General features: G+C 63.7%; 2 protein-coding genes across 5 annotated transcripts; one reads left to right on the forward strand and one right to left on the reverse strand.

Moving 5' to 3' along the window:
- Positions 1–5,469: 5,469 nt before the first annotated feature.
- C13H14orf180 (chromosome 13 C14orf180 homolog) lies at positions 5,470–16,096 on the forward strand. 4 transcript variants are annotated; one of them, XM_043922257.1, is made up of 6 exons: positions 5,470–5,795; positions 6,996–7,236; positions 11,674–11,800; positions 12,141–12,267; positions 13,818–13,853; positions 14,251–16,096. In XM_043922257.1, the coding sequence occupies exons 3-6, from the start codon at positions 11,690–11,692 to the stop codon at positions 14,454–14,456; spliced, it is 480 nt and encodes a 159-aa protein (XP_043778192.1). In that variant the 5' UTR covers positions 5,470–5,795; positions 6,996–7,236; positions 11,674–11,689; the 3' UTR covers positions 14,457–16,096. The 4 variants fall into 4 exon arrangements, with proteins under 4 accessions (XP_043778192.1, XP_043778193.1, XP_043778190.1 ...); XM_043922258.1 differs by having other exon boundaries at positions 5,472–5,795; positions 6,996–7,276; positions 15,678–16,096; XM_043922255.1 differs by having other exon boundaries at positions 5,478–5,795; positions 6,996–7,276.
- TMEM179 (transmembrane protein 179) lies at positions 16,033–27,817 on the reverse strand. The gene is made up of 4 exons (XM_043922254.1): positions 27,382–27,817; positions 21,314–21,451; positions 19,637–19,715; positions 16,033–18,229 (listed from the first exon to the last, which is right to left on the reverse strand). The coding sequence occupies exons 1-4, from the start codon at positions 27,684–27,686 to the stop codon at positions 18,050–18,052; spliced, it is 702 nt and encodes a 233-aa protein (XP_043778189.1). The 5' UTR covers positions 27,687–27,817; the 3' UTR covers positions 16,033–18,049.

A 27,817-nucleotide genomic window follows, 5' to 3' on the forward strand; every position in this document is an offset into this window, starting at 1 on the left:
TGCCCCCCACCTGGCCCCGCCCCCTGCCCTGCCCTGTGTGGGTCCCGCACGTCCTCCCATGAGCCGGTCACCAGTGTCCCCACTTGGGCCTGGCTCCTGCCTGTGATCGTCCACGGGCCAATTGCTTTCTCACCAAAACTTTGTAGCTGGTTTTACTGAGTAAATCAGAAAAGCCCAAGAAGTCCCAGAAGATGTCTGAAATGCAGATACTTCCCTGGTGGTCCAGTGGCTAAGACTGAGCTCCCAACGGAGGGGACCCGAGTTCAGTCCCTGGTCGGGGAACTAGATCGCACATGCCAGAACAAAAAGATCCTGCATGCTGCAACTAAAATTAAAAAAAGATTCTGTGTGCCGAAACTAAGACTCGACACAGCCAGATAAACAAATAGCACATGGGAATCGTGTGGGCCAGGACATGCAGGGTTTTGGCCTTCTCAGGGTCCGGGCTCGAGTGAGCCAGTGCTGTGGACCCGTCGTGACCAAGCCTGGGACTCCCAGACGTGGGACACGGTCAGTTGGTGCCAGCCCTGTTGCCCCAGAGTCAGGGGCATCTCCCCAAGGGCTCAGCCCATGCCCGCCCACACAGCTGGCCCTGCTCTGATGCCAGGTTGGGGCCTGACATCAGGGCAGGAAGGGGGGTGGGGGGAGCAGCTCCCACGGCCACGGAGCCCAGGATGGAGTGGTTCCCCTGAGCCCCACACTCAGAGTGAGGACAGGGCAGGGGTGAGGCTGGGAGGCAGGCACAGCCTTGAAGCCCCCTCCCCACCCCCTGTGACATGCGTCAGCCCCCGCCAGCCCATCTCCTCAGCTCAGACCCCCACACAGGGTGCCCAGCCCACTGGTCCCCCGCGCCCTGGTCCCCAGCCTCCCTCTGCCTCTCCCGGACCCTGACCAACCCTCCCAGACATTTCCATCATCAGAGGCCTCTGGCCACCTCTCCCCACCCAGGGGACTCCAGCACTGGCCACTGGAAGCTTCCCCAGCCCCGTCATTAACTGTCCCCCTCACCGCTCCCCGGGGACAGCAGAATGTCAGCCACCTCACACTGATATCCTCAGCCGGCTCTCGGGACCCAGGCTGGAGCTTTCCACCTTCATTAGCGAAGCACAGAGATGCACCCCCCCACCCACCCCCCCCCAAGACCGTCCACAAGAGCTGAAAGCAAGGTGTTGGTGTGGACCAGCTGCTCCTCCAGGCCTGGTCAGAGTGACAGGTTGGATATGGCGAAGGCGCGGGACTGTCTGCAGACCGGGGGTCCGGGTGGACTGGATGGGAGCTGGAGAGCGAGACAGGCGGCGAAACCTGGAAGCAAGGCCGTGTGTCCTGCTGTCCTGCCGGGGGCGAGCCTGTGAGTCTGACGCTGAGAGAGGACGTGTCGCCCAAACCAGCAGCTCAGCGCCTGCGGAGGAGGGGGGCCCACGCCGGCCCACGGGCGCCCCGGGCAGGGCAGCTGCCGCTCAGGCTGCCCCGCCATTTCCTGCCAGAAAAAGCAGGGGCCACATGCGGCTGAGGGGGACAGGGCGGGACCCCCAGCCCTGTATCCCTGGAGTCTTCAGGGATGGCTCTGATCGCTGTCAACCGCTCAGGGAGTGTGGAATGACGCTCTAGGGTTGGTGGTTTCAGGAGCATCCTCTTGTTTCTTTGGCTGGCTGGGTTTGGTCTCTCTTATCCCTGTGGTTCTTCCCCCCCAGGTGAGGGGACCCCGCAGCCGCTGAGGTCACATGGCCGAGGGGGACGGTGGGGGCCGGGCCAAGGCGGAGGGCCAGTCTGCACGTCACTGGACCCACTGTGAGGGGTTCAAGCTCGATTCCATTCGCCCCCTGGCCTCTGGGAGCCCTCACGCGAATCCTGAGGGACCTGGGTCCCCGACACCCACGCCCACCCAGACCCCCCGCATCCCCCAGCAGGTCTGGCCCTGGCTCCTCTCAGCACAGCGTTTCTCTGGAGACCTGCGGACTTGTCAGGTCAGACGTTCGGGGAGGACTGTCTCTGCTGGGGGTGGAGAGGACCGTCTGAAGGACAAGCGCTCCCCGCCCGGGGCCCGCGGCTTGGGGCAAAGCCCAGGCCAGCACCCCAGGCCCGCAAGCCTGGGCCACGCAGACCCATGGGCCTCCAGGGCCCCACTGACCACCCACCTCTGGGCCCGCACCGCTGCGGACCAGGGCCCCGCGCCCGCCTGCCATCTGCAGAGCGTGGCCTTCGGGGCCCCCCGGAACCTAGACCGCCCCACGGGCAGCGCTACTGCAGGCCGACGTTCGCTGCTCTCGACGGGCAGACGCTGGCCCAGGGCCGTGCAGTCAGGGCGGGGGGCCTCCCCACTGGCTGGCACCAAGTCCTTCCTCATGCTCCCGCGAAGGTCCAGACAGCCGTGCACAGAGGCGCCAGGACACCCGCGGCCCTGCTCCAAACCCCGGCTCTGAGCTGCCCCCTGGGGCCCTGTGTGGGCATGTCCCCGCGGAGACCACGTCCTGGTTGGGCCAACACTAGGCCTACCCGGGGGTCCATCCACGAGGGGCCTGAGAGGCTCGGAGCCGTGCCCTGAGCTCACACACGTCCTCCCCCAGCGAACACACTCACTTTTGAGGACGGAGCACGTGCCCACGCTTGGGTGTAGGGTGGATGCACGATCCTGGTGTGTGAATCCAGGGCGTGTGTGATGGGTGTGTACACTCAACCCTGGGGCCAGCTGGAGCCAGGTCCCCGAGACCAAGAAAAGGAGGAAGTGTGAGTTGCTCAGTCATGTCCGACTCTTTGCAATCCCATGGACTGTAGCCCACCAGGCTCCTTCTGTCCATGAGATTCTCCAGGCAAGAATACTGGAGGGGGTTGCCATTTCCTTCTCCAGGGGATCTTCCCGACCCAGGGATGGAACCCGTGTCTCCCACATTGCAGGCAGATACTTTACTGACTGAGCCAGGGAAGCCCAAGAAAGGGAGTGACACCCACGAAACCGGGATCAGCCACCACGGGTGGCTCTGGCCAGGGGCCCAAGCCAGGGTCACCTGATGGCCCCATTAAAGCCCAAACGGACCCCCTCAGCAGCGCAGGCCACCAGCCCGAGCTCCCCTCTCCCACCCCCCACCACCACCATCGCTCCGTCGCCCAGACGCTGCCAGGAAAAACAGCTGTGACAGGCAGCTTTCCGCGGCCCCTGTCTCGGTTATGGCTTATGTACGGCCCCCCAGGCAGCTGGCCCTTGGGAGGGACGGGCTTTATAAATAAAATTTATCATTGTAATTACGGCTCCTGTAGAGAGCGGAGGACTTTTACGGCCTCCTGGAGGTCATGAATAATTTAGGAGAAGGGAGAAGGGGCCTCTCTCTTAGCGAACAATGGGGCCCAGAGGTTCCCATTACCGCAGCTGCTGAGGACGCCAGGGCCCGGCACAGGGACCAGGGCCCCACCAGGCTCTGGGGGGACACCGCCTGGGCACCCCATCTTGTGAACAGAGGTCCTGGTCAGTGAGCAGATGCGGCCCTGACCGCCAGAAGCTGAGGATGACAGGCTGTGGCTCCCATGAAGGGCATTGATGGGGCAGGTCCAGGGCTGTGGCCTCGGGTGGACCCGCAACCTGCACCCACACCAGAGGAGCAGCGCCTCTCCTGGGCGCCCACAGGGGCCAGACCCAGCCCGCCTGACCTCCAGCTCCCCTCTGTCTGCACACCCCCACCACGCACACTACCCTGGAGAGATCCCGAAGGCAGGAAGCCTCCCTTGCTTGCCTCCAGTCACAGGGGACTCACCACCTCCCTGCCCGGCCTCTGCCCACCACGCCAGCATGACCTCATCACACAGCAGGGCTCGGGGCTTGTGCTCAGAGCCCCCCAGGGTTGTTCCCCCAGCCCTGTGGCTTTCTGTACCATCTCTGAGATGGCTGGTTCATTGGCTGTAGCTTTTGTAACAAACTGCCACAAACCCTTCGACTTAAGCAACAGAAACCTATCCTCTCAGGGTGCGGAGGGGCCCTAAGTCACGCTGTTGGCAGGGGCACATGGCCTCTGGGGGCTCGAGGGGAGGCCCCACCCACGCCTCTCAGCCTCTGGGTGGCTGCGAGAGTTCTGGGCTCGTGGCCCCTTCCTCCAACCTCTGCATCTGTGATCACATCACTGCTTCCTCTTCTGTGTTAAATGTCCCCCCTGATGGGGACACACATGGTGGCCCCAACTTTATTGACATTCACAGGCTTCAGACCAGTGATACAGCTGTGTTTTGGGGGACCAGTTTTTCAAGCTACCAAGAGGGTGACCCTAAAGTCACACCTCCCACTAGAGTCACCTTGCACCAGACATGTACATCCAACTCCCCCACCCCAGGAGCCCCACACACATCTCAAATTAACTGGCTCTCATCTCTTAATCCCATAGCACCCCCAAAACCTGCAGCATGCCATCTGCCGAGGGTCAAAATAACGACCCCCAAAAATGTCCACGTGCAAACCCCCTGAATCTGTCACGTTAGATCACACAGCCAAAGGGAATTACATTGAGGACAGAATTAAAGTTGCACGACTTTAAAATGGGGAGATGATCCTGGACTAAGGGGGGCAGGGCAATGTAGCCACAGGATCTTTATTGTTGAAAGGGGGTCGGTGGGGGGTTGGAGCAGCTTGAGTGGGGGCTCTGAAGATGGCCGGGGCCATGGACCGGAAAATGTGAGTTGTGTCAAGGCAACGTGTGTGCAGACGCGTGTGTGACAGCGGCCACTAGCCACACCTACACCATCCTCCCAGCAGTCGGGTCTCTCCACGCCTCTGAGACCTCGTTCCGTGGGGGCTGCCACGTGAGCCAGCACATCAGGAGCTGGTCTGGGGTGGGGGCTGGGGGAGAGCGGGCGCCAAGACTGGGCCAGGCCGGCCCCTCAAGGCTGTGTGACTTCGGGCAAGTCACCTTCTCTCTCTGACCTGCATTTTCCTCTTCCACAGGTCTGGGGCGGCTCAGCGCCTGCCAGGCAATAGAACACAACAGAGAGCTGAACCCCCAGCTCCCGGCCCAGGACAGACCCTGGGAAAGCTGGGCCCTCAGCCCCGCGGCCCCTCTGCCCCAGGCAATGCTGGGCCTCAGACGTGGGGCCCTGAACCCGCAGCCTGGGATCTGTGCTCTGCCCTTTCCTCCAGAGACCCCCAAGGCGGGATGTGTGGGGTGCAGGAGCAGGGGGCAGGGCGGGCCCCTGTCCGTTCCGGGCTTCGCTCCAGGCCAGGTCAGTCAGTGGCTGGACGCTGTGACCACCCCGCCCGGCCCCGACATCGGGCCCCCATCTCCTCTCCCCACAGCACTCTGCCTCTGATGCTGCCCTTGGGTTTTCCAAGAATTGCTTGTCTCCAGAACCGGCCCGGGAGGACACATGCAGGCCTGGAGGGCAGCGAGAGGGCGCTGACCCCTCGTCTTGTCTGCAGGCCCGGCCTGTGCTCTCAGGGCCTGGGAAACGGCCACCCCCTCCCCGCTCTGGGGCCAGCGGCCTGTCCTCGGGGTCGCTGCTATTTCTGCCAAAGAGGAGAGTAATTATAGCTCAGCCTTTGCCAGCTGACCGAGCTCTGCAGCCCGGCAGAGGGGCCTGGGGCGGGGACGTAGATTGGCCGGAGATCGGCCCCGCGAGCAGGCGGGCAGCAGCTCCAGACCGGAGCCAGGGTAGGCCGGGCAGGCGTGGCCCCGCTACCTGAGCGTCCCAGCGCCCACCTCTCCAGGGCACAGGAGCGGCGCCGCCACCAAGACTGGGCCAGGACCGTGCTGGACGACTCCCGCTGGGGCAGCCACGGAGGCCGGTCCACACCGCCCCTCGCAGAGCCGGGCGGAAGCCAGGTGAGAGCCGCTCCGGGGAGCAGGGGATGCTCATTCCCCAGTTAGGAGTGAGGCTCAGGACGGAGAGGCCCCAAGACAGATGCAGGCGGGGATCCTGCTGCGGGCGGGCGGGCGGGCAGAGCGCACACTGGGGGCCCGCCCTGGGGCTGGGGGCCGCCCGTCTCCTCCTCCAGGGCTGTGGGGCTGCAGTGGGCACAGCCCCGGGTGAGCCAGGCGCCCGTGACGCCAGGAGCCCTGGCCCCTCTGGACCTGGTGCTTGGTCTGCCCAGCGGGGGTGGCGAGTGCCCCTGGTGCTCTGAGCGCCTCCCCAGGGCCCAGGCCTGAGCTAAGGGCCCCCCCGGCCCTCCATCCATGCTCCTGCCTGAGGCCAGGCCGTGCGTGGGCAAAGCCGCCCACACCCCGGGTCAGGCCTTCCGAGGTGCAGGACGGCTCCGGGCATTCGGCAGGGACCGTGGCCTGGATGGCGGGGTGGGACCCTGACCCCTGCCAGCCCTCCGCAGAGGGCCTCGGGGGACTTGCTGAGGCCCGAGCTTGGAGTGAACAGACATGTTCCTGGTCACTGGAGCCCAGGCCACAGCTTTCAGGTGTCCCCACGGCTCTTTTCTGAGCTGACTCAACCAGAGGGAGTCCCCATCCCGCCCACCGTGTGCATGGGGAGCTTAGGACACAGCACTTATTTGGCGCCTGCTGTGTGCAGGCACCATGGAGGCATTCGCTCTCCAGCCTGACGGCACTCTGGACAGTGGGCAGAACCCAGGGGTGGACTCGGGGTGAATGTGGCCAGGGTCTGGACGGGGGTCCACGGGCCCCATCACCTGGGGCGTTCGAGGCCAAGGTTGGCTGCCCCCTGCCTGGGGCACACAGACGTCACCAGGGCCTGCTGCTGCCCCACATCCTAAATGCACCCCAGAGATGTGCAGGCTGAGTGTCCCAGTGTGGAGGGGCCTCAGGGACCCCCGGCCAGCTCCCACTCCCCGACTCCCTGCTCTGGGCAGGGCCAGAGGCAGCAGGCAGCCCCAGTGAGTGAGGCCAGCCCGGGGCTCCCCGGAGTCCTCCCCCAGCTCAATTTGGAAACGGTGCTACCTGGGGAGCTGCCAGGCTGAGAGCTGCCAGGGCCTCTGGCTGGCCGGCCTCCCTACTCCCACCAGCCCGCAGCGAGCCGGCGCGGGGGCGTCCACAGCCTTCTGTCTCCTTCCCCAGCTCGGAAAAGGCAGAGCCCGTGGGGTCAGGCCCCTGAATTCAGCCCGCCGCTCTGGGCGGGGGTCAAACGCCACCAGGCCACCGGCCCCACAGCGACAGCCTCCTCCAGCAGGGCCATTCAGAGGGCCGCTGAAGCCGCAGCCCCATAGTGTAAGAGAAGCTTCTCGGCCGCCCGTGAGCGGTCCCGGCTCCGGTTCCCTCTCTGCCAGAGGCTCTGCTCACCACTGGACTGTGGGTGCAGGTGGGCAAGCTCGCCCGGGGCGCAGCAGCCAGGGGCCCAGGTGAGCCAGGCAGCAGGCGTGAGAGCGTGCATGTAAGCAAGTGTGGAGACATGCGTGTGATGCCTGTGTGCTGTATGTTACGTGCATTTGTGTGGTGTACATGTGTGTGTGTACATGTGTACAGATGGGTATGGTGTGTGTGGTACATGTGAGTGTGTCTGAGTGTCTGTGTGTGTGGTATGTATGGTGTGTGAGTACATAGGGGTGTGTGTATGTGTGTGTGATGTGTGTTGTGTGTGTGTGTGCTGTGTATGTGTGTGAGTGTCTAGGTATGTGTATAGTGTACATGTGTGTGGTGTGTATGTGAGTTGTGTGGTGTGTGTACGTGTACATAGTGTGTGAGTGTGTATGTATGTGTGTGTGTGTACATGTGTGTGGTATGTGTGTGAGTTGTGTGGTGTGTGTACATGTACATTGTGTGTGGGTGTGTAGGTGTGCATATGTGTACATGTGTGTGGTGCATACGTGAATTGTGTGGTGTGTGTACATGTACATAGTATGTGAGTGTGTAGGTGTGTGTGTACGTGTGTGGTGTGTACGTGTGTGTGTACATGTGTGTGGTGTGGTGTGAGTTGTGTGGTGTGTGTACATGTACATAGTGTGTGAATGTAGGTGTATGTGTCCATGTGTGTTGTGTGTACGTGTACAGAGTGTGTGAGTGTGTATGTATGTGTGTATGTGTACATGTGTGGTGTGTATATGAGTTGTGTGATGTGTGTACATGTACATAGTATGTGAGTGTGTAGGTGTGTTTGTGTACATGTGTGTTGTGTGTACATGTGTGTGGTGTGTACATACGTGGTGTGTGCGTGAGTTATGTGGTGTGTATACGTGTACAGGTGTGTGTGTACATGTGTGTGGTGTGTGTGTGGGTTGTGTGGTGTGTATATGTGTACATAGTATGTGGGTGTAGGTATGTGTGCATGTGTGTGTACATGTGTGTGGTGTGTATACATGTATATAGTGTGTGAGTGTGTAGGGGTGTGTATGTGTACACGTGTGTGGTATGTACGTGAATTGTGTGCTGTGTGTACATGTACATAGTATGTGAGTGTGTAGGTGTGTGTGTATGTGTGTGGTGTGTGTGTGTGTGTACATGTGTGTGGTGTGGTGTGAGTTGTGTGGTGTGTGTACGTGTACACAGTGTGTGTGTAGGTGTGTGTGTGTACATGTGTGTGTACATGTGTGTGGTGTGGTGTGAGTTGTGTGTACTTGTACACAGTGTGTGAGTTGGGGGACACATGAGCTCAGCCTCCGGGGCGGGGTCCTGGCTGGCCTGGCTCTCCCTCCTCCGCCAGCGGGACGCCCCTGGCGGTGGTGTGCCGAGTAACAGGACAGCGGGAAGGCTGGCCGAGGCGCTGCCGGCTCGGGCTCAGGGCCCCTGAGGGCTACAGGACTCAGCCAGCTTGGCCTTCTCCTGAGCCCAGGGCCCCGCGGGCAGCCGGGCACAGGGAGGCTTGGGGGGTGACGGAGCAGCGGTGGGGTCCGAGCTGAGGAAGGGCCCCCGATGAGGACAGAGGCCGACAGGCCGGGGGCAGGTGGGGGGTGGACACGGGGTGCGGACCGCCTGGCCTGCAGGAAGCAGCAGCCCAGTGGGGCCGGGGCAGATGTCAGGGGGTCGGGGCCCAGGGCTTGGCATTGTCCGAGGCCTTGAACCAGGTGGGAGCTGGCCAGGCCAGCCCACCCTGCACCCCCGGAGGCTGGGGAGCAGGCAGGTGGGGGGACTGCTGTGGATACTGTTGCCGGCTCCTGAAGGCGTCAGGTCACAGTGAGGAGGGAGAGAGGGTGCTGAGCCAGACCCCACAGGCCATCGGGGGGCGGGGGTCCTGGGGGGCACAGCCCTGGCCAGACCCCTTCTCCTGGGAAGCAGGCAGAAGAGCCCCGCTTCACCCCCTCAGGGCCCCCAGGACTGGACCAGGAGCTCTGGGGGCGCCCAGGGTGGGTCCCCAGCCCAGGGAAGGACAGGGTCCCCCCAAGGCAGTGGCCTAGCAGGCCGTGCCCGCCCTGACAGGGGGTGGGGGAGCGGGTGACACTCTGCAGGCCCAGAGCTATTTTCCACCCTTATCGCCCATCTGTCACAAGGCGGCCTCGGAGAAGGGCACTCATGTTACATGCCGTCCCTGCCGGAGGCCCCGAGGCCTGCCCGCCCCCACACAGGGCGCCCACACTGTCCACCCCGGGGCAGAGACGGGGCCTGCGTGCAGGCGGGCGGCAGGGTCCAGAGCAGCCTCACCCACCGGGCAGACCAGAGCCACGCCTTCCTCCAAGTTCCTGGGGGGAAACTAAGGCCCAGCCCCTTGAGTGAGGCCACTGAGCCTAAGAACGGTGGGGCCCAGCACTCAGGCCAGTCCTGGGGGCCGAGAGGCCCTGCTTCCTCTGGGGTGGACCCGGGGCACCCTTTAACAGAAGCTGGAGCCTGGGCGAGGCTGCGGGTGCGGCTGAAGGCCATCGGGAGCAAGAGAGGCCCGGGGCTCCTGAGAGATGGCAGGCAGGGGACCCCCGCGGGAAGCTCCCCATGCACATGGGCTCCGTGCTAGGCGCGTCCCACCCTCTCCCTGAGAGCTGACCCAGGCTGACGGCCGCGGGCACAGGCAGGTCCCAGTCACCCCTGCGCCCCGGCAGGAGCTGCGGAGGCATTTCCAGCTGAGGAACCGGAGGCTCCGAGAGGTTAAGGGGCTTGCCAAGGTCACACAAGGTCACAGGCAGCGCAGGACGGGGCTGAGTGGGGCTGCCCGCCCTGCAGGCTCAGAGCTGCCAGGGACACTCACCGCACTGCTCGTTCACAGCCAGTCGCGGGCACATGCACGTGTATAGGCACATTCACATACACACATGCGCCCTGGCACGTGTGTGCACGGACAGAAGGCACGTACCCCGACACTCATCCTTACACGGGCTCCACATACATGTGTGTGCTCACATGCACACGGTCCGTGAACGGTGCGTGAACACGGTCATGCACAGCTGTACACGCACTCTTGCCCAACACATGCAGGTACATCTGTGTACTCACATGCGCACATGTGCACTTACACATGTGCACACACATGTACCTCTATGGACATCCACACGTGCACACTCACAAAAGTGCTCACACGGGTGTGCACACATTCACATGTTGTCCCACCACCCCCGGCCTCGGGGCAGAGCCCTGGCCCCCCCAGGGCTGAGGCTGGGCCCCCAGGGTCTCCGTGAGAGCAGGCCTCCCTCCCCACCCCTCCACCCCTGTGACCCTATTTACAATAAAAAGCCTGATGCTGAGATAGGAGAAAATTGCTCCTTTTTGAAATAACTGAATGGCCAGACTGTTATCTCCCAGATGGAGAGCACCCTCCCCCAAACCAGGCCCCCCTGGCACTGCTTCCCGACCTGGCAGCTTCCACCTCACTCAGCCCCACCTCCACCCTTGGGGGCAGGGTCCTTGGAGGTTGGATGGAAGCCAGGACATCCCTCATAAAGCGCAAACATCTGCCCCCCCTAGAGAGGGAGCAGGAAGGCCGCCCAGGACCCCAGAGCAGGACCCTGGCAGAGCCTGGGGCTGGGGATGGGAGGGGAGAAGCCACCACGCTCTTGTTATCCATGGGGACGGGGCAGAGAGGACTGGGTCACACCCCCCGGCGTCCACTTTGCTGCACAGGTTTAAGGCAGATCTGGGGCAACAGCTGCCTGGCTTCACCCGTGCAGGACTGGGGGAGGCCTCAAAAGTCAAGGACCCTTCAAAGGACGTGAAAGAAAATTCACACCAGACTGGCCGAGCCCAGAGGCTCCCAGAGGGGGCAGTACCACCTTACACCTAGTACATGAGCAATCTAAAAACCAGGGAGAGAAAGAGGGAGGGACAGAAAGACAGAGGGAAAGACAGAGAGTCTGGGAAGGCCTGAGGGGTGGGCCCAGCAGCTCCAGCCCCTGTGAACCCCAGAGAAGCCTCTCCCAGGGCCCACAAAGCCCTGCCAAAGCCTAGCCCTGGATGCCAGCTTTCAGCCGGGAGCATCCCCAGGAAGGAAGCAGCAGTGATGTTTACTGAAGTCTTATCTGTGGCCTCAAAAAAACTGCAAGTGGCAACAGTAAAATGCAAACCTCCCGAATGTCCGCACTAACGAAGAAGCCTGCTCATAAATCACAGGGTCAGCCCTGCGGAATATTACGCAACCATTAAAGCTGATGATTAAGAAGATGGGCAGCAGGCGAGGCTGCTGACCACGCGGTTCTGAGCGCGGTTCTGAGCAAGCAGGGTTCCTCCGCACCAGGGGCAGGTCGAAGGGAGGCCGTGTCTGCTTGTGGGCGCAGCTGAGGGGTGGGGGGATGCCAGCTCAGCTTCCTGGGAAGAATCTCTCCCTCTTTTATTTTATTCCTGCGCGTGTTCCCTGGGTAATAAATAATGTCTGTGCTTATCTCAGGACCATGTCCCAATAAATGAAGACTGCAGCGCACGCCTTGAGCCCCAACTCCCGGCCAGAGACGCAACATCAGACCAGAAAGAATGAGGAAGCGGCTCCAGGCTCGCCGATGCCCAGGGCGGCGAGGGTGAGGCAAGGCCCGGGGCGGGCGCTGGTCTTGGGGGTCCCAGGGCCTCGTGCACCTGGTCCAAAAGCTGGGCCTCCGCGGGAGGCGGGAAGGGGAAGCAGAGAGGGAGGGGGTCTCTGCCCTTTCCCTGAGCTGGGCTCGGCCCCAGGAACCCCAGGAGGGAGAGCGCTGTGTTGGGAGACCCAGTAGGCCTGGTCCCCCGCCCGCCCGGGGGTCCCCCTGCAGAAACCCAGAGGAGGCAGCAGGCACGCTGGCGAGGCTGCCTGTCTTCTCCAGCCTCCAGGAGGCCAGACGGGAGGGTCTCACTTCCGCTCGCTTCCCTCTACCTCCCACCCCCCAGGAGGGCAGAAAGGGCCCCGCCTCGATCCTGAGACGAAGCCCGCAGGAGCACTGCGGCCGTGGGGATGAGCCTCGGAGGCCCACGAGACACGTGCGGTTCCGAGAGCCCCTGGAGGTGGCCGTCCACTGTAAGAGGGGAGGCGAGCGGGCCGCGGCCGGGCGGGAGGGGGGCCATCGCCCGGGACCTCGTGGAGGGCCGTCTGCAGGGACTGCAGTGACGGCCCTGTCCTCACAGTAAAACCCAGGCCCGTGGGCTCAGTCTTCCGAGTGACAGTCAGGAAGACAACAACCGACAGGAAAGCTAGAACCAGAGCCGCCCGGCCATCCCTGTCTCCTTGAGGAAAGGCCAGAGGGCAGGGCTCCCCACACCCACCCGCTCTTCCCTCCCGTGTCCCGAAGCTCCTCCCTGCCCCCCCGCCTTCAGTGCCCACCTCCCTGTCCCCCCCACTCCCGCCCGGCGCCCCGGATCCTCCCCCAGAGCCCGCTCCACACCCCTGCCCAGCTCACTCCTGCCCCAGCCCTGCCGTGGGCCAGAGCCCTGTATCAGCTAGCGATGCCTGGTGACGAATACTGCAGACTTAGCTGCTTCAGATCCCCCACGCTGATCATCTCGGCGGCCCTGTGGGTCAGGGTGCTGGGCACAGCCACGCCAGCCCTCCCTCAGGGAGGTGGCCATGGGGGAGCCAGCCAGCGCCGGGCCTCACCCGGGGCCCAGGGCCCCAGTGCAAGCGCACGGGGCTATTACAGAACTCACATCCTCCAAGCGGTACCTCCAAGGGCAGCAGCAGAGCCACTCCCTGACCTCCAGCCCCTCTGCTCCGAGAGCTCATCTGATGGGGCCAGGCCCACCGGAGACCCCATCCCTTGACTCAGTCCCCTTGGGGATTCCAGTCAGAGCCGCGGGACCCTGGCCCCTCTGCCGTGTCCTGCTGATGGAAGCACGTCACAGGCCCCCGCGCCCAACAGGGGGGACCACACAAAGGCAGGGATCTGGGGGGGATGGTGGGGGCATCTTAGATTCTGCCGCCACGGCCCCTGAGGACGGGGCTCCCTGAGTCCTGCCGAGCTGTGAATGCAGCTCGCTGCCCCGACACGCGTCAGCGTCTCCTGTGAAGGCTGGGGGTAACCAGCGGGAGAGGCCTCCAGCAGGGCCCACGCCCCGACCCTCAGCTGCCCCTCCCGCCCAGATCAGCCCCACACCCAGGAGCTCTCGACACCCGAACGCAGAGAACCTCAGACAAGGAGTCAGGACCCGGTCGGCACTGGCCTGGGGCTCCCAGTGAGCCAAGTAGGATGGACAGGTGGCCGGGCGTCCGGCTGCCCTCGCCCCAGGAGCCCTGCAGTCTCCACCTTTCCTGTCCCTGCAGACGCCACACCCCACCCTCCCCTGGGACCCCCAGGAAGCGCCCAGAATCTGGAAGCCGGAACCTGAAGCCTATGAGGCTGGGCGGGACCCTGGGGGTGCTGGCAGAGTGGCCAGCCAGGGGGTGGACCACCCGGCTGGGTCAGGACCTGCGGGAGCTGGTCTCCATCGGCAAAGCGGGGAGCTCTGTCTGATCTGGTCCAACTCAGGGTCCTCAGGAGGGCGGGTGACGGGGGAAGCCTGGGGGCACCTGGCTGGTGGAGGGGGTAGGGGAGGCCCCTCCCCGCCCAAGCCCACTCTCACTCTCCTCCCCAGACATCGCCTGCAGGGAGCCCACCGCCGCTGCCAAGGGTAAGTTCAGAGCTCTCAACCCCCACCCCCAGAGGCCCCGCCCCACACCCTCCAGCACCCCCCACCCCCGCGGGGCCCCGCCCTCAGCTGGGGTCCCTGACGGATGCGGGTGGGCAGCAACCCCCCAGAGCTGCCCTCTGTCCCTCACTGACCCCCGTGGGAGGGCGCAGGGCAGGGTGCCCGCAGCAGGCCCCCGTTGCAAGGAGCCCACTGGCCAGAGAGGGACAGGGAGACCCAGGCCCCCCGGGAACCTTGGGGGTCACTGAGGTGCCAGCCCCTGGGGGACCCCTGCAGTGTCCCCACCAGTCCCCGCAGGGAGGAGGGCACCCGCGGGGTCCCCGCCGGGGCCGGGGAGTCAGGCCTGCCAGCCAGGCTAACCTGCCCCCTCGGCCCCCAGCGCCCCGCCGACCCCGGCCCCGTGGTGGCTCCCTGCTCCTGAGGCTGACCGCCTGCATCCTGCTGGTGCTGGCGCTGGGCGTGTGCTGTGGCCAGGCCGGGCCCGTGGCCGGGGCCCTGGAGGGCCTGCGGGCCCGGCTCCTTGCTGCCCTCCTGCGCCTGCGGCTGGCGGCCCTGGCCTGCTGGCGCTGCCTGCTGCAGCTCTGACGGCAACGCCCGCCCCCCTGGGGCCCAGTGGCGTCCACTGGGAGTTCTTCTCCGAACAAGAATGTCACCACTGAAACCCAGGCACCCACTGGTTCCAGCCCGCAGGGCTACCCTTCAGGCGCCCCCTCACCCCAGCAGGAACCCTCGGTGACCTTGGGCTGGGCCTGAAGGCATCTGCATATAGCCCCTTCAGGCCGGAGGCACCCTCCCTCTTTCCAGGGCACCCATAGGAAGAAAGGAAACTGGGCTTTGCTGCTTGGGGGCCTGAAGCCCAGACCCCAAAACCCTGCTGGGAGAGGTGGCTCGGGGACATGCTATCGCCTACAGTCACGTGAGGGGGGGGCCTGGCACTCTGAGCTTATCTGCCACCAGCGCTGGGCCCCAGGCCTGGGGAGCCCCGCTTGTCCAGAGCATGCATGCCACCTGGCACCTCTGAGGATGCCGGCCTGGGGGCAGCAGAGAGGGGACGGGGAGCGCTGAGCAGCAGGGTCGCCGCCCTCGGGACGCGGCCGTCTGGGCCTGGGTCCCGACGGCCCCACGTGGGCTGTGTGGAGCCCGGGAGCACCATGACCGTGTAGCCCATGCAGCCAGACCGAGGGGGCCCTGCGGAGACCGACCCGGGTCCTCTCAGACGCAGGGAGGGAGGGGGGCCTAAACAAAGCAGAGAGGCCGCACCGGGGGAGAAGCCCCCACAGCCGAAGACGGGAGTCCGCACGCCGCCTGGACTCCTGCCGTCTGCCCCCACGGGCTAGGTGGGGAGACGCAGGTCTTGTATTCAAACACTGCCGCCTCTTTCCTCCTGGAGACACTGGCCCCAAGGAGGGAAGTTGGGACCGATTTGCTGTGGATTCACTTTGGCAGCTGCTGCAGAGGTCGGGGTGCTGTGCGGGCCGGCACCCTGGGGCTGCAGGGGCCGGGGCACCTGTCTCCAGGGTCCCTTCGGGCTTCAGAACTCAGGGAGCCCTGAGCCGGGAGCCCAGCGGACAGAGGCCCGCCTCCGGGGGCAGCAGCCCTTGGGGACCCGCCAGCATCACAGCTGCCACCCTCACAGACGCCAGCCATCCCCTGCGCCCACCCCACCCCCTGAAGAGGACGGGGCAGGCTAAGTGGCAGACCCGAGCCCACAGGTCTCAGCTCCCCCAGCCCTGAGCCCGTCGTGAGGGGAGCACCCGGCAGGGACCGGGCTCCTCGACACCCCTCCTCACGGCCCACCGCTCTCAGCTCAGGGCTTCTGCAAAGACCCGCTCAGCTCCGGAGGGTCCGCAAGACCTGGACCCCCGCTGCTTTTGGAAAAGTATCGCTCAAGGCACACCCAACAACCTGGAGAATCCTGAGACACGAAATTCGCCCTCACACCCGAGAAGCGGCGACGGGGAGCAGACAGAACAGAACCCACGAGGAGACACGCAGATGGTGACTGCAGCCGCGGGGGGCGGGGGCACTCCCAGTTCCCAGTAAGTCTGGGAAACTCTGGGAGCAAACACAGAAGGCAGTGTTTCCAGTCTTAAATTGAAAGCAGACAGAACAACAGAAACAAAGGCAAACTGATGGATAAAGAGATGCCTAACCATTCACATTAGAGGCTCAGGTATTTTTGTTTTTATTTTGACTTGAGAAATAAATACATTTGCGTTCAAGAACCTTCACTTTCAGTTAAGCTGGAGTAGAATTAAAATAGGACGTCCATTACCAAACAGCAATGGGGAGAAGCAGGCATTGAGGAAGCAATGGGGCAGACCCTCCTCAGGGGGCCCCAGGGCACAGCCGGCCCCTCCTGTCCAGCCTCAGGGGGCCTCCCCGGCCCACTGCTAGGCCACCGGCTCCTGTCCCAGGACCCCCTCCCCGAGGCCGGCTGTGCCTTTCCCGGGAGCCCCCAGGATGGGGAAGTCTGGGGATGCCAGTGCCTCTGGCCCGGGACAGCCTATGTATCAGTGACAGTTCCGCCCTGCAGGTGGCCCTGTAAGTGGACACAGGTCTCTGCTGGTCTCACCAAGGGGCTGCCCAGACCAGCTCCAGGCCATCCACAAGTGCCCAGGCTCACCCACACCCGCAGCAGAGCCTCCGGTCCAGAAACCCACATCCAGGGCCTGCTCCGCCCTCTAGGGCCCAGATGGCTGCTGCCTGCTGGGGGACAAGGCAGAGCCACCCCCTTCTGCGGGGAACAGAACAGGAGCTCTCAGGGGCCAGTGGACTGGGCAGGCAGACCCCCTTGGGGGCCTCAGGTTCTGTCAAAACCCTTCCCCAAGTACCCTGCTGCTCTGGCCAGAACCCCCCGCCAGGCCAGGGGCCTCCATCACGTCCGCCCCGAGCCCCACTCCTGAAAGGTGCCAGCCGAGCACATCATGACAAGTGACCTACACCTCCCTTCCCGGGCCCAGACTGCCTGCCACACGGGGCCCCTAGACACAGGCCCAGATCTGTGGCCCCTGGACGCCCCGGGCCCCTCCTTTTAGGGAGATCGAGCCACTGCAAATGAGCACGCAGGCCAGACCTGTCTCCTGAGCCGGGGGCCCTGAGGGGCGTCCACAGCCAGGCAGCCCCCAGGCGGCTCAGCACCAAATCCCGGGTCCTGGGTACCCCCCACCAGCTCCTCCGCCTGCCGCCACGGGACAGGACTGTGCCCTCGGGGCCCCCTGAGATGGGAAAGCGACCCCTCCTCTGGGGTACGGGGGGCCCTGGGGATGAGGGTGCACACAGCTGCCCGCTCTGGTCTCCACCCACACACACACGCTCGCACACACACTTGTGCACGGGCACACGCATGTGTATACAAAACACATTCACAGACGCTCACACCTCGTCACGCAAGCTCATGTGCACACACGCACGCTCGCACACACTGACCACGTGCACTCACATCACACACACGTCCACACCCTCACACGCCTCACAGGCACACACACACCCGCGGTGGCACTGGGCCCCTCTCCCCTGCAAGACGGGTCACCCCCACACCCGTCTCCACCCCACAAGCACAGGCCCAGCCCACAGGGGGGCCCCTGGGGCCACCCCAAGTGAGGCCCCCAGGAAGCCCGCACCACCGCTGCGGCCTGACTCCAGACCCACCCACCACCCTCTGCTTTCCCAGGGGCTCTGGAGCCGGAGCAGAGGGGGACTCAGCCCCGGGGGGCGCCGGGGCGAGGGGCTCCTTCCCACACGCAGTGCTTGGCTCTCAGGGGGCGGGCTCCTCGTCCCCCGCACGCTTCAGAGAGCGGGTGACGGGAGACATGTGGCCACTGCTGGCCGCAGAAGCTGGCAGGAAGTCACACAGATGGCGTCCAGACGAGGCCCGCAGGGGAGCGCGACCACAGCAAGCCCACTGGCTGGGGGCCTCCCCCAGGCTCACCCCCGGGACGGGCGGAGGCCCCTGCATGGAGCCTGGGGGAGGCCCCCCCGGCCCAGAGCTGAGGGCGGCCCCACTCCCGCAGGCTGCCAGGCCCGTTCGGGATGGGAACCGGGTGCCCGGGGAGGGGGTCGCTCAGCACGGCACACAGAGCCGAGAGGAGGCATGCGAGGCGTGGGGGCTGGGCAGAGCCAGGGCCGCGGCCCAGAGCAGCACGCGCCCCCAGCCCTGGCGAGGGGGCCGGCCGGGCCTAGATGACGGCGCTCTTCTCGTCCTGGAAGGCGGCGCGGGGGGCGGGCCGGGCCAGCAGCAGCTCCTTCTCGTGGACCAGGTTGTCCAGCAGGTCCTCCTGGCGGTAGTTGTGGTAGACTTTCAGGAAGGCCAAGATGGTGATGGCCAGCCAGGCCAGCCACGAGGCCCAGAGGCCAAACTGTAGGGGCGGAGAGCGCGTCAGGAGGCCAGCCAGGTCCAGGGGCACCCGCCCGCTGCCCAGGGCCAGAAAGGATGGGGGCGTCACCCCCAGCATCCGACAGCCTTCTTGGCCCCAAGCCGTGCCCCTGCCTCGGGAACACTGCCCACCCTCACGTCCAGGGCCCAGGGCGGGGGGTGGGTACTGGGCTCCAAGGAGAGCTCGTTTCATCTGTAAGGGAGCCTCTTCTAATCGCTGGAACAAATTGACCTTTATCTGCTGTTTCCAAACAGTTGGAGGGGAAACAATTTAATCAGAACCAGGCTCCAGGCGCAATTAAACTGGCTCAGTGGAAGGTGTCTGTCATCACTCAGCCCACACCCTCCTTATCTAACCCAGACAAACTCGGGCAGGATCGCTTCCCACAAAATTTACATGAAGGTGTCTCCGGCAGGCTCAGCTCATCTCAGCTGGACCCACCGATGTCCAGCCCCCCAGCCCCCACCCCAGAGGGCACCTCACTATGGAAAGAATCCTCAGGCCGGCCACTGGCCAGTGCAGAACCAGAAGTGGACCTGGAGGCTGGCGGGACCTGCCCAGAGCCGAAAGAACCCGCCTGCCCAGGCACCCCGCCATCCCTGCCATCAGGGTCTTCGTCAGGGTCAGGCGCAGATTTTGAGGGACAGACCCTCTCTGACCACATGTCCTAACACACTTGTGTCCAGCAGACGGGGTCCCTAGACTGGCCCATGGTCTCCTGGAGGGAAGGGGATGAACCTGATCCAAGGGCAGGACTGGCAGAGCAGCGTCTCCCCAACAGTGGCTGGGGGCTCCTCCAAATGCGAAGGCCCCCTCCAGATCCCCTCCAGAGACCCCCTCCCTCGGACCCTGCCCCGGCTGCTTCACTGGGGACTCACCGTGGGCCCTCAAGCATCTGTCTGAGGGCCCACGTGGCACCAGAATCAGGATCCAGACTCCTGCCCCAGCCTGCAGGCTCAGATGAGCAGCACAGAGCCACCCCTCACCCGCCAGGCCTCCCGCTTCTGCCCTTAGTTCAGGCTGTTCCCTCCTCCCAGGATGCCCCACACCCCACCCCTCCCCACCCGCACAAAAATGCTCTGCCTCCGAGATCCAGCCCTCCTACAGGAAGCCTTCCTGACTGCTCCCCCAGCACTGTGCTCACTGTGTCTCCTCTGCCAAGACAGCATCCTTAACCAAGAGTCTGTTTCCTCCTGGATGAGGTGGGGGGGTGGGGGCGGGGCGGGGCGGCAGGGCTGTGCACTCAGTGAATGATCAGCAGTGAGTGGTCCCCTCCCTGCTACGGGGCAGCCCCGCCCACCCAAGCAGCCCCGCCCACTCGGACAGCCCCGCCCACCCGGGCAGCCCCGCCCACCCGGACAGCCCCGCCCACCCGGGCACCCCGCCTACCTGGGCAATCGCAAACTGATCATAGAAGGCAGAGTTGTCCACGTTCAGCTCCAAGTCAATGCCCTGGAGCTCTTCACAGCTAAAACGGCAAGACGCGGGGGTGGACGCTGACCGCTGGGGGTACCAAGCAGGGGGGCAGCAGAGCATCACCCCCAGATGGCGAGGCGCTGTCCCCAAGGTGGGGCAGACAGGGCCCATCCGTGGGGCAGGGACCCTGCAGATCTGACCCCATCTGGCCCTGGACGGTGGGGGCTACCAGCCCTGGCCATCGCTCCCCTGAAGCCCCCATGGCCACATGGCACTGCAGGGCCAGGGGCTGCAGAAGCAGGGGTGTGGGCTGCAGCTTCTGACCCCTCAGTCCCCAGACTGGGCTGCACGGCAGCCCTGCTCGAGTTTCCTGGGCATCCAGGGGGCACCCCTCTAACCACCTGGGGCTGGCAGCACAGGCCAGCAAACCCAGCAGCAACCAGCAGGACACCGTGCAGTCCTAGGGACCTCCACAAACTCCTTGTCTGCGGACAGGCTGGGCCGGGCTGGGCCTCCGAAGCCTGGAGTGGATGAGGCCTGGGCTCAGGGACCTGTAGCCTCTCAAACGTCAGGACACATTAATGGGAGCCTGGTGCCCAGAGACAGGGAGGCCCAGAGGCCCAGGCACGCCCCAGAAGGAGTTGGGGGATGAGGCTGAAGGGCTGGAAATGGAGTTCATGAGGGTAAAGAAACTCTGGGTGCCTTTCCAGAGGAGCCCAAGGCCATACCCAGCGGCCTGCCCGCGCTCTGAGGGCTCGGGATGGGGGGCAGGGGGTGGTGAGCAGTCAAGTGTCTGGGGGCTCAGTGGGGAGAGCCCACGCAGCTCAGCATGGGCAAGACCCCCACACTCAGAAGGGCTCGCCTGCTGTGGACCCTGAGGGGGTCACCCACCCAGGGTGTGCAAACCATCCTCTGTTGTGTGCCCCAGGCTTCTGCAGAGGCAACAGGGACCCCCAGGGTGAAGGCGCAAGGTAGCAGGTAGGTGCCCCCACCCCTGCCTCTCTCACTTCAGCTCTTTCGTTATTTATATGTTCAAGTTCCAGATCAGATTTTTCTTAGAGAAAGAATCTGGAGCCTCTGGAAGAGGTGAGGTCCCTGCCTTTCCAGAGTCCTGGAAAGTGGATACTTTCCTGGATACTGGATACTGGATACTGCCCTGAGGGCCAGGCAGGGGGCAGCCCCAGGCCAGGGTCCAGCAGTCACCATGCTCCACCTGGGGCTGCCCCCAAGCCAGAGACGGCCCCTCACTCAGGGCCCAGAGCTTCCTTCCTGGCCTGAGGCCTCTGTCCCCAACCCCCTCTGACCAGAAACTCCCAGTCCTGCCCCTCGGCACCCCGCTCACTTCATCTTCATCTTCCTCCTAGGACCTGGAGCCCACCCCGTGGGGTCCCATCATCTGAGCATGTGCTGGCTTTGATGGGGAAGCTGGAACCTCTGACCTCCGGGACCTCCACCCCCAGGGTCCTTGGGGAACCTGCTCTGGCGTGAAGCTGTGGCAGGCTCCCTGAATTGGGAAGGGAGTGCAGACCAGCGGCGGGGCTAGCCAGAGGTGCGCAGGCCGCAGGGGGCACCGTGGGGGCACCACGGGGGCACGGGGGGGCTCTTGCAGGAAGAGGCTGGTGGGGAGTCGGGGCGGGGCCCGGGGCATACCTGTGGGGCACGGAGCCCTTCTCGGTGATGGCGTCACACCACATGGTGAAGCCCACGCTCACGATGGTGCTGGCGATGAAGACCAGGAAGACCACGAAGGCGCTGACCAGCAGGTTCAGGAAGGCGTAGAGAAAGGAGCTGCAGCGAGGGCAGGCAGGGCGGTCATCATGCCTGCCTGGCGCCCCAGGGGCCCTGCAGGGCCAGGCGGCGGGGTAGGGCAGCCCCCGGCCCTCAGGTTCCCAGCTGGGCTGTGGGCCCCAGAGGACGGGGTGGGGCCAAGCAGCATCCCTGCCCTTCCCGGAGCGTCCGTCATCCCACAGCCCCGCTGCCCAGCCCATCCTCCCAAAGCCCAGGAGTGGGGACCATGTTATAGCAGAGACGGGGCCTCTGTTTAAATGCAAGTCCACCTTGTTCCAAAGCATCAAGGCCAGCACGCACACTGGCAGGCCAGACCGCCTTTCCCGGCGGCTCACCCTCGCGGGCACCCACCAAGGCCATTTACCCGCACGGCCATCAGCGCGGCTGACCGGCGCCTGCACTGGGGGCCACGTGACCCTGCTCTGATTTCCCCACTGGAACCTGAAAGGCCAAGGGGTGACCAGGGCAGGCACCTGGGGGACCTGGGGGTCAGGGCTGAGGGGGCAGAGCTCACTCAGGGCGGGACTGCACTGCCAGGGAGCGGGGGAGCCAGGGCCTCTCCAGGATCCACATGGGCAGGTCCCCACTGGGATGCTTTCAGACAGTGCCAGTATTTGCCCTCCCATGGGGCACGCGAGGGGGCATGGCGGGAATAACCACCCTCCAGACTCTCCAAGCCACCCACGAGCATCCTGTCTTCTCCAAACCACCCCCTGGAGACCCAGAGCCCTGCAGGAGAGCAGGTGGCCCAGCTGAGGCTGCAGGGGGCGGGGGGACAGGGTTGTCCCACCGAGAAGGGCCAGGCAGCAGAGGGAACTCCCTCAGGGGGACAGCAGCCTGGCCCCACCTCCCACCTGCCGCAGGTTTCATGTGAACATCAGTGCTTTCAGGACATCAAATCTGAGCAGAATGATTGGCCAAATATGGCTTCACAGAGAACATTCATCAAACAAGGTATCGTCTGGGACCTCAGCCAAGAAAACATCAAAGTTACTGTCCCCGCACGCGGTGACTGTTGGCTGAGGCCAAGGGGTGTTGGACATGATCCATCCATCGTCCACCCCCACAATCTGTACTGAATCCCACAAGTCCGGGAGGGCTCCTTGCCCTCTGTGCGGACAGACACCTTCAGGGAGCCCTGGACAGCGGGCCTGAGACACAGCCGGCCCGTCAGAAAGCTGCCCCTTCCCACCTCTGAGGGTGACTTACAACAGTCTCTGAGAGACAAAGCCCCAGACACTCCAGCCGCATTCCTGTAAAAGGGGCACAGTTTGGGGGTCTCCATCCCACAAGACGGGCTTCCCTTATGTCTCAGCTGGTAAAGAATCCGCCTGCAATGCAGGAGACCCGGGTTCGATCCCTGGGCTGGGAAGACCCCCTGGAGAAGGGAACGGCTACCCACTCCAGGATCCTGGCCTGGAGAATTCCACGGACTTTATAGTCCATGGGGTCACAAAGAGTCGGACATGACTGAGCAACCTTCACTTTCATCCCACGAGACAGGGCAGGGCCCGTGCTGGGGTCCCGCCGGCTGACAGCCGCCTCCGACTCTTCCCTCACTTCCTGCCAGTTTCCTCGGCATCTGCCCCAGGCTTCACAGACTTTTGGAGAATCGGGTGTGTGGGAGCCTCACCCGGCCCTCCAGAGCTCCCAGTACAGGAATGGGAGCCTGGCACTCACGGGGTTAACTCTGCCTTCCTCCTGCCACCTCCCAGGGCGCCCAGCCTGGATGTGCCGTCTCCATGGTGACAGCTATCCTGGGAAGCCCTGGGAGCAATGTGCAGGCTGAGGGACGCGTGTGGGCAGGCAGATGGGTTGTGTTAACCCAGCACTCCCCAGCCGTCAATCACACACCACGGCCACCTGGACACGCAAGGCTGCCCCAGGCCCCCGGGCCTGAGACTCACCCTCAGCTCAGCCAGAGGCCTGACATGGCGATGCCCCAGGAAGACACAGGTGCCACGGATCCACGGACCCCTCCCTCCAGGCAGCAACCAGGGTGACTCCCCCTGTACAAAAGCAGCCTCCGCCCCGACCCTTCACACCCCCTGGGCACAAGTCAGGGGTGCCCACTTTGCAGACACAGTCTGCACGAGGAGGGAGCTGGCACCACGGACACCGTGTCGAGACCGTGAGCTTGAGACCCAACCGTGAGTCCCTCACACAGAGCAAAGGGTAGGATTCCACCCTCAGTCTTGGTGGGCGTCCTTGGTGGTCTCTGAGGCTGGTCTCTTAAGAGATTAAGGTGCACGCTAAACCCTAAGCAGGTAGGACCTTCTGAAAGCCTGAGTCTGACCAGGGCAGTGGGTCCTCCGTGTGCTGGACTCCAGGGGCCACCAATGCCCCTGAGAGCCTTGTCCACCACACGGCTCTCTCTACTGCCCCTCCCAGCCTCCTGGCTCTCCCTGACCCACCCCAGACCTGCTCCCCTGGTCTGTACAGCTTGACCAGCTGCGCCAGAACTGGCTGCCCGCAGCTGACCATTATGCTCATGGCAGGTCCAGACCTGGCTGACCCAGCGATCCCAGAGGGCTGACCCCTTGGCCAGACCACGAATCTGCAAAGGCAACTGGGCCCGTGAGTGGCTGTGAAGCAGCAAACCTCAGGATGCAGCAATCTTTCTGTCCTTCATTCAACAATCACTAATTTGGTGACTCCTGGGCACCATGCCCGATGCTCAGCCCTGAGCACACAGAGGTGAGCAAGGCGTGTGCCCACCTTGGGTACAGCCAGCCCAGGGTCCCCTCGGATGGACAGCCATGACCTGGGCATCCACAAGAGCTTTGACCAGGTCCTGCAACCAGAACTAATGGAAGAATGACAGATGGCATCACAGCTGACCGACTGCCGACAGGGTCCTGGGATGGACAGGGTGGGGCAGGGGGACACAGCTGGACAAGCACGTGGCCGTAATTCCTGAGGGCCGAGAAGGACATTCTGCAACAGATGTGCCTGGAGAAGAGAAGGCTGGCTCAGCCTTGGCCGCCGTGGTGGAGGCCACTGGTGGCAGGACAGGTGAGCCCCTGGAACTGATGCAAAGCGACAGAGGACCCAACATGTTCCTCCAACCAGGACAAATCAGTGGAGCAGAGGCTCCCTCTGTCCTCGGGGGGCGGGTGCAAGGAAGGAGCGTGGGAGGCACGTACTCTCCCAAGCCTCAGTTTTCTGTCTTTAAAACAGGGATGGTAAAAATTCTAAAAAAGAAAAAGAAGGGATATATGCGTATGACTGATTCAGTTCCCTGGTGGTTCAGACGGTAAAGAATCTGCCTGCAATTTAGGAGACCCAGATTCAATCCCTGGGTGGGGAAGATCCCCTGGAGAAGGAAATGGCAACCCACTCTAGGATTCTTGCCTGGAGAATTCCATGGGCAGAGGAACCTGGTGGGCTACAGTCCATGGGGTCCCAAAGAGCCAGACGTGACTAAGCAACCTTCACACATGTATACATGATTCACTTTGCTGGGTAGCAGAAACTAACACACCATTGTAAAGAAACTATACTCCCAGAAAAAATAATTTGAAAAAAGAATGGGGATGCTGATGGTTTCACAGAGCTGATGGACACCTTCTATGGGACGATGAAGGATAGAAGCTGACCCCGGTTCCTGCCCAGCTTATGTGAAGTGGGCGGCGTGCATGACCAGGACTCCTTTCTTGCAGGCTCTGGGCTCTCTGCACCCTGCCTGCTCCCAGCCTCTGGGGTGTGTGTGTGTGTGTGTGTGTGTGTGTGTGTGTGTGTGTGTGTGTGTGTGTGTGTGTGTGTGTGTGTGTGTGTGTGTGTGTGTGTGTGTGTGTGTGTGTGTGTTGCTCAGTCATGTCCGACTCTTTTGCAACCCCATGGACTACAGCCCGCCAGGCTCCTCTGTCCATGGAATCCTCCAGGCAAGAATACTGGAGTGGGTTGCCATGCCCTTCTCCACCAGCCTCTGGTGGTCCCTCTGAAATCTCACATCTCTCAGAGCCACAGGGGCTGAGCACCACCTAGAGAGCCACTTAAGTGTCCTCAGCAAGTAGGCGCTGAACACCCTGAGGCCACTTATCTTGTCGAAATGAGCAGGAACCATGGGCGTGAGCTGATGGTCAAGCCACAGCCCCCACCTGGCCAGTGCCCACTGCCCTCAGCTTCGCAGACTGAAGGGACCTCTGCCTGCCCCACCTGCTGGCCACCCGTCCTCTTCCTCAGACCCCGTCTCGTAATCAGAGTTCTTCCAGCCCTGACCTGGACCAGAGATGCTGACCGCCGACACCGCGCTTGGCAACACGGGTGCAGGTGAGGCCTCACATGTCTCCTCAGGACACAGCTGTCGTGAAGCTTGAGGGAGGGATGAGCGGGGCAGGTGCCCTGCAGGACTGACCTGGGCTCACCCCACAGAGCCCCCACCCTGCAGCACACAGAAAGCACCCCCCCACAGCTGACCCGTGCCTTCTGCAGACCCCAGAACCTGAGTCCACTGGGTTGAACCACATCCTCTACACCGGCCCACGTCGGCACTGCAGTATCTGAGTGAGACCTCCCTGGGAAGTAGGGTCTTTGTGGGCATCACTAAGCTCCAGATCTCAGGATGAGGTCATCCTGGATTTAGGGTGGGCCCTAGGTCCCGTGACTCGGGTCCTCCTGAGAAGAAGGAAACAGACAGAGAAGAGGCCCCGTGGAGACTGGAGTCACAAAGGCCCAAACCAAGGGACATCAGGGTGGCAGGCGGCCACCGGGAGCCCGGAAGAGGCCTGGAAAGGATTCTCTTCCCAGACGGAACCAACTCTGCCAACTCCTCAGTTTTGGGCTTTTGGCCTCCAGGACTGTGGGAGAATAAATCGTTTTAAGCCCCCAGTTTGCGGTGCTTTGTTACAGCAGCCCCAGAAGCTCATGCACATGGGTTGCTGGGATTTCACACCTTCCCGGGTTGGGATCCCCCAGCCTCACTGGTCCCTTTCCTCTTCAGCTTGCAGCCTCCCATTATCTCTCCACCCCTCTCTCCACCCCAAAGCCAAAACTGAGAGCTCTCAGGGGCCTCTGCTTATCTCCTACCTCCCCCCAAAAGAAGTGAAAAGCCACTCAGAACTGCCAGAAGATGATGGATGGGGTGAGTGGGGCAGAGTTTGGGAGAAGGCTTGGACTTCCACCTGGACATGAGGGCTGGCAACAGGTAGGATCGGCCTGTGCAGGAGCTCTGGCCACTCCAGGGTGCGGCGATCCACGGCCTGGGCGTGGGGGGCCCACAGCGGGTCCCATGGGGTGGAGGCCCAGGGGGTGTGACCGCTGAGGACCCCACCCCAGGGAGCCACATCATCCTCTCTCACAGAATCGAGCCAAGACAGGAAAAGGTGAAGAGGAAGACGGAGGCCAGGAGGAAGGGAGGCAAACGGGGACCTCACACGCCAGCCGCTCCCTCCCCACATCCCCCAGCCAAGGTGTGAGTGTCGGCGGGGAGCCTCGAGGGGCTTTCCTCCAGCTTCCCTCATCCACCGCCTCCCTTCGCAGGAAGATGGGGACGCGGGGAGGGTCCCCTGTTAGTCTGGTGGGCCTTCTGCCTGCCCGTTCTTCCCCATCCACCCAACTCGACGGGGAGCTGTCCGCGGTGCTGACGGGTGTGGGCCCCGCAGAGCCAGCGAGGGAGGCCCAAGTCTGCTCAGAGATGACGATGCAACATTTGCGCCCCGGGGACGTGGATGGTGACGCGCACTTGTCCAGAGAAGCACTGGCCTTGTACGGAGACGGCCATGGCCCCTGGGTTCTGCGTGGAGACAAAGGGCAGTTTCCCTGGAAGTGATGAGCCACGCCTGATACTTCAAGGCCTCTGGAACCATGGGGAGATGGAGGGGCTCGCACTCCTCCTGGGGGAGCGGTGGGCACACACAGGGCGCCGTGCCAGGGGTGTGGGCTGCGTCTGTCGGTGAAGGGCAGCCTTGAGACCCCCCCCCACCACTTACCCCTCGTGTCCCTTGCAGAGGAAGAAGAGCGTGCGCCAGGCGTGAGCGGCGGCGAGCAGCAGGGAAAGCAGGCTGGCGAGCAGGCTGAAGCGGCAGGCGGCCGGCGGCCCCCACTCCTGCACGGTGAAGCGCTCGCGCTCCTGCACCGTCAGGTTGGCGCTCAGCCACATGCCCTCGGTGAAGAGCAGGCAGCGGCCGCGGAAGTCGTGGCCGTTCTCAGACAGCGGCACCACCACCACGAAGCTGAACAGAAAGGCCAGGAAGTAGCAGACGCACTGCGCGAAGAGGAAATTGTTGAGCGCCATGCCGAGGCCGGCGGGCCGAGGAAGCGGCCGGAGGACACGGCGAGGCCGGCTGGGGACGTGGGGAGAGGGGCGCCGGCCGGGAGCCGGGGCCGCCTGAGTCTCCCGGCGCCGCGCGCAGGCCCGGCCGGAGC

The sequence above is a fragment of the Cervus elaphus genome, chromosome 13 (genome assembly GCF_910594005.1).
Source record: "Cervus elaphus chromosome 13, mCerEla1.1, whole genome shotgun sequence".
Lineage (NCBI taxonomy): Eukaryota > Metazoa > Chordata > Mammalia > Artiodactyla > Cervidae > Cervus > Cervus elaphus.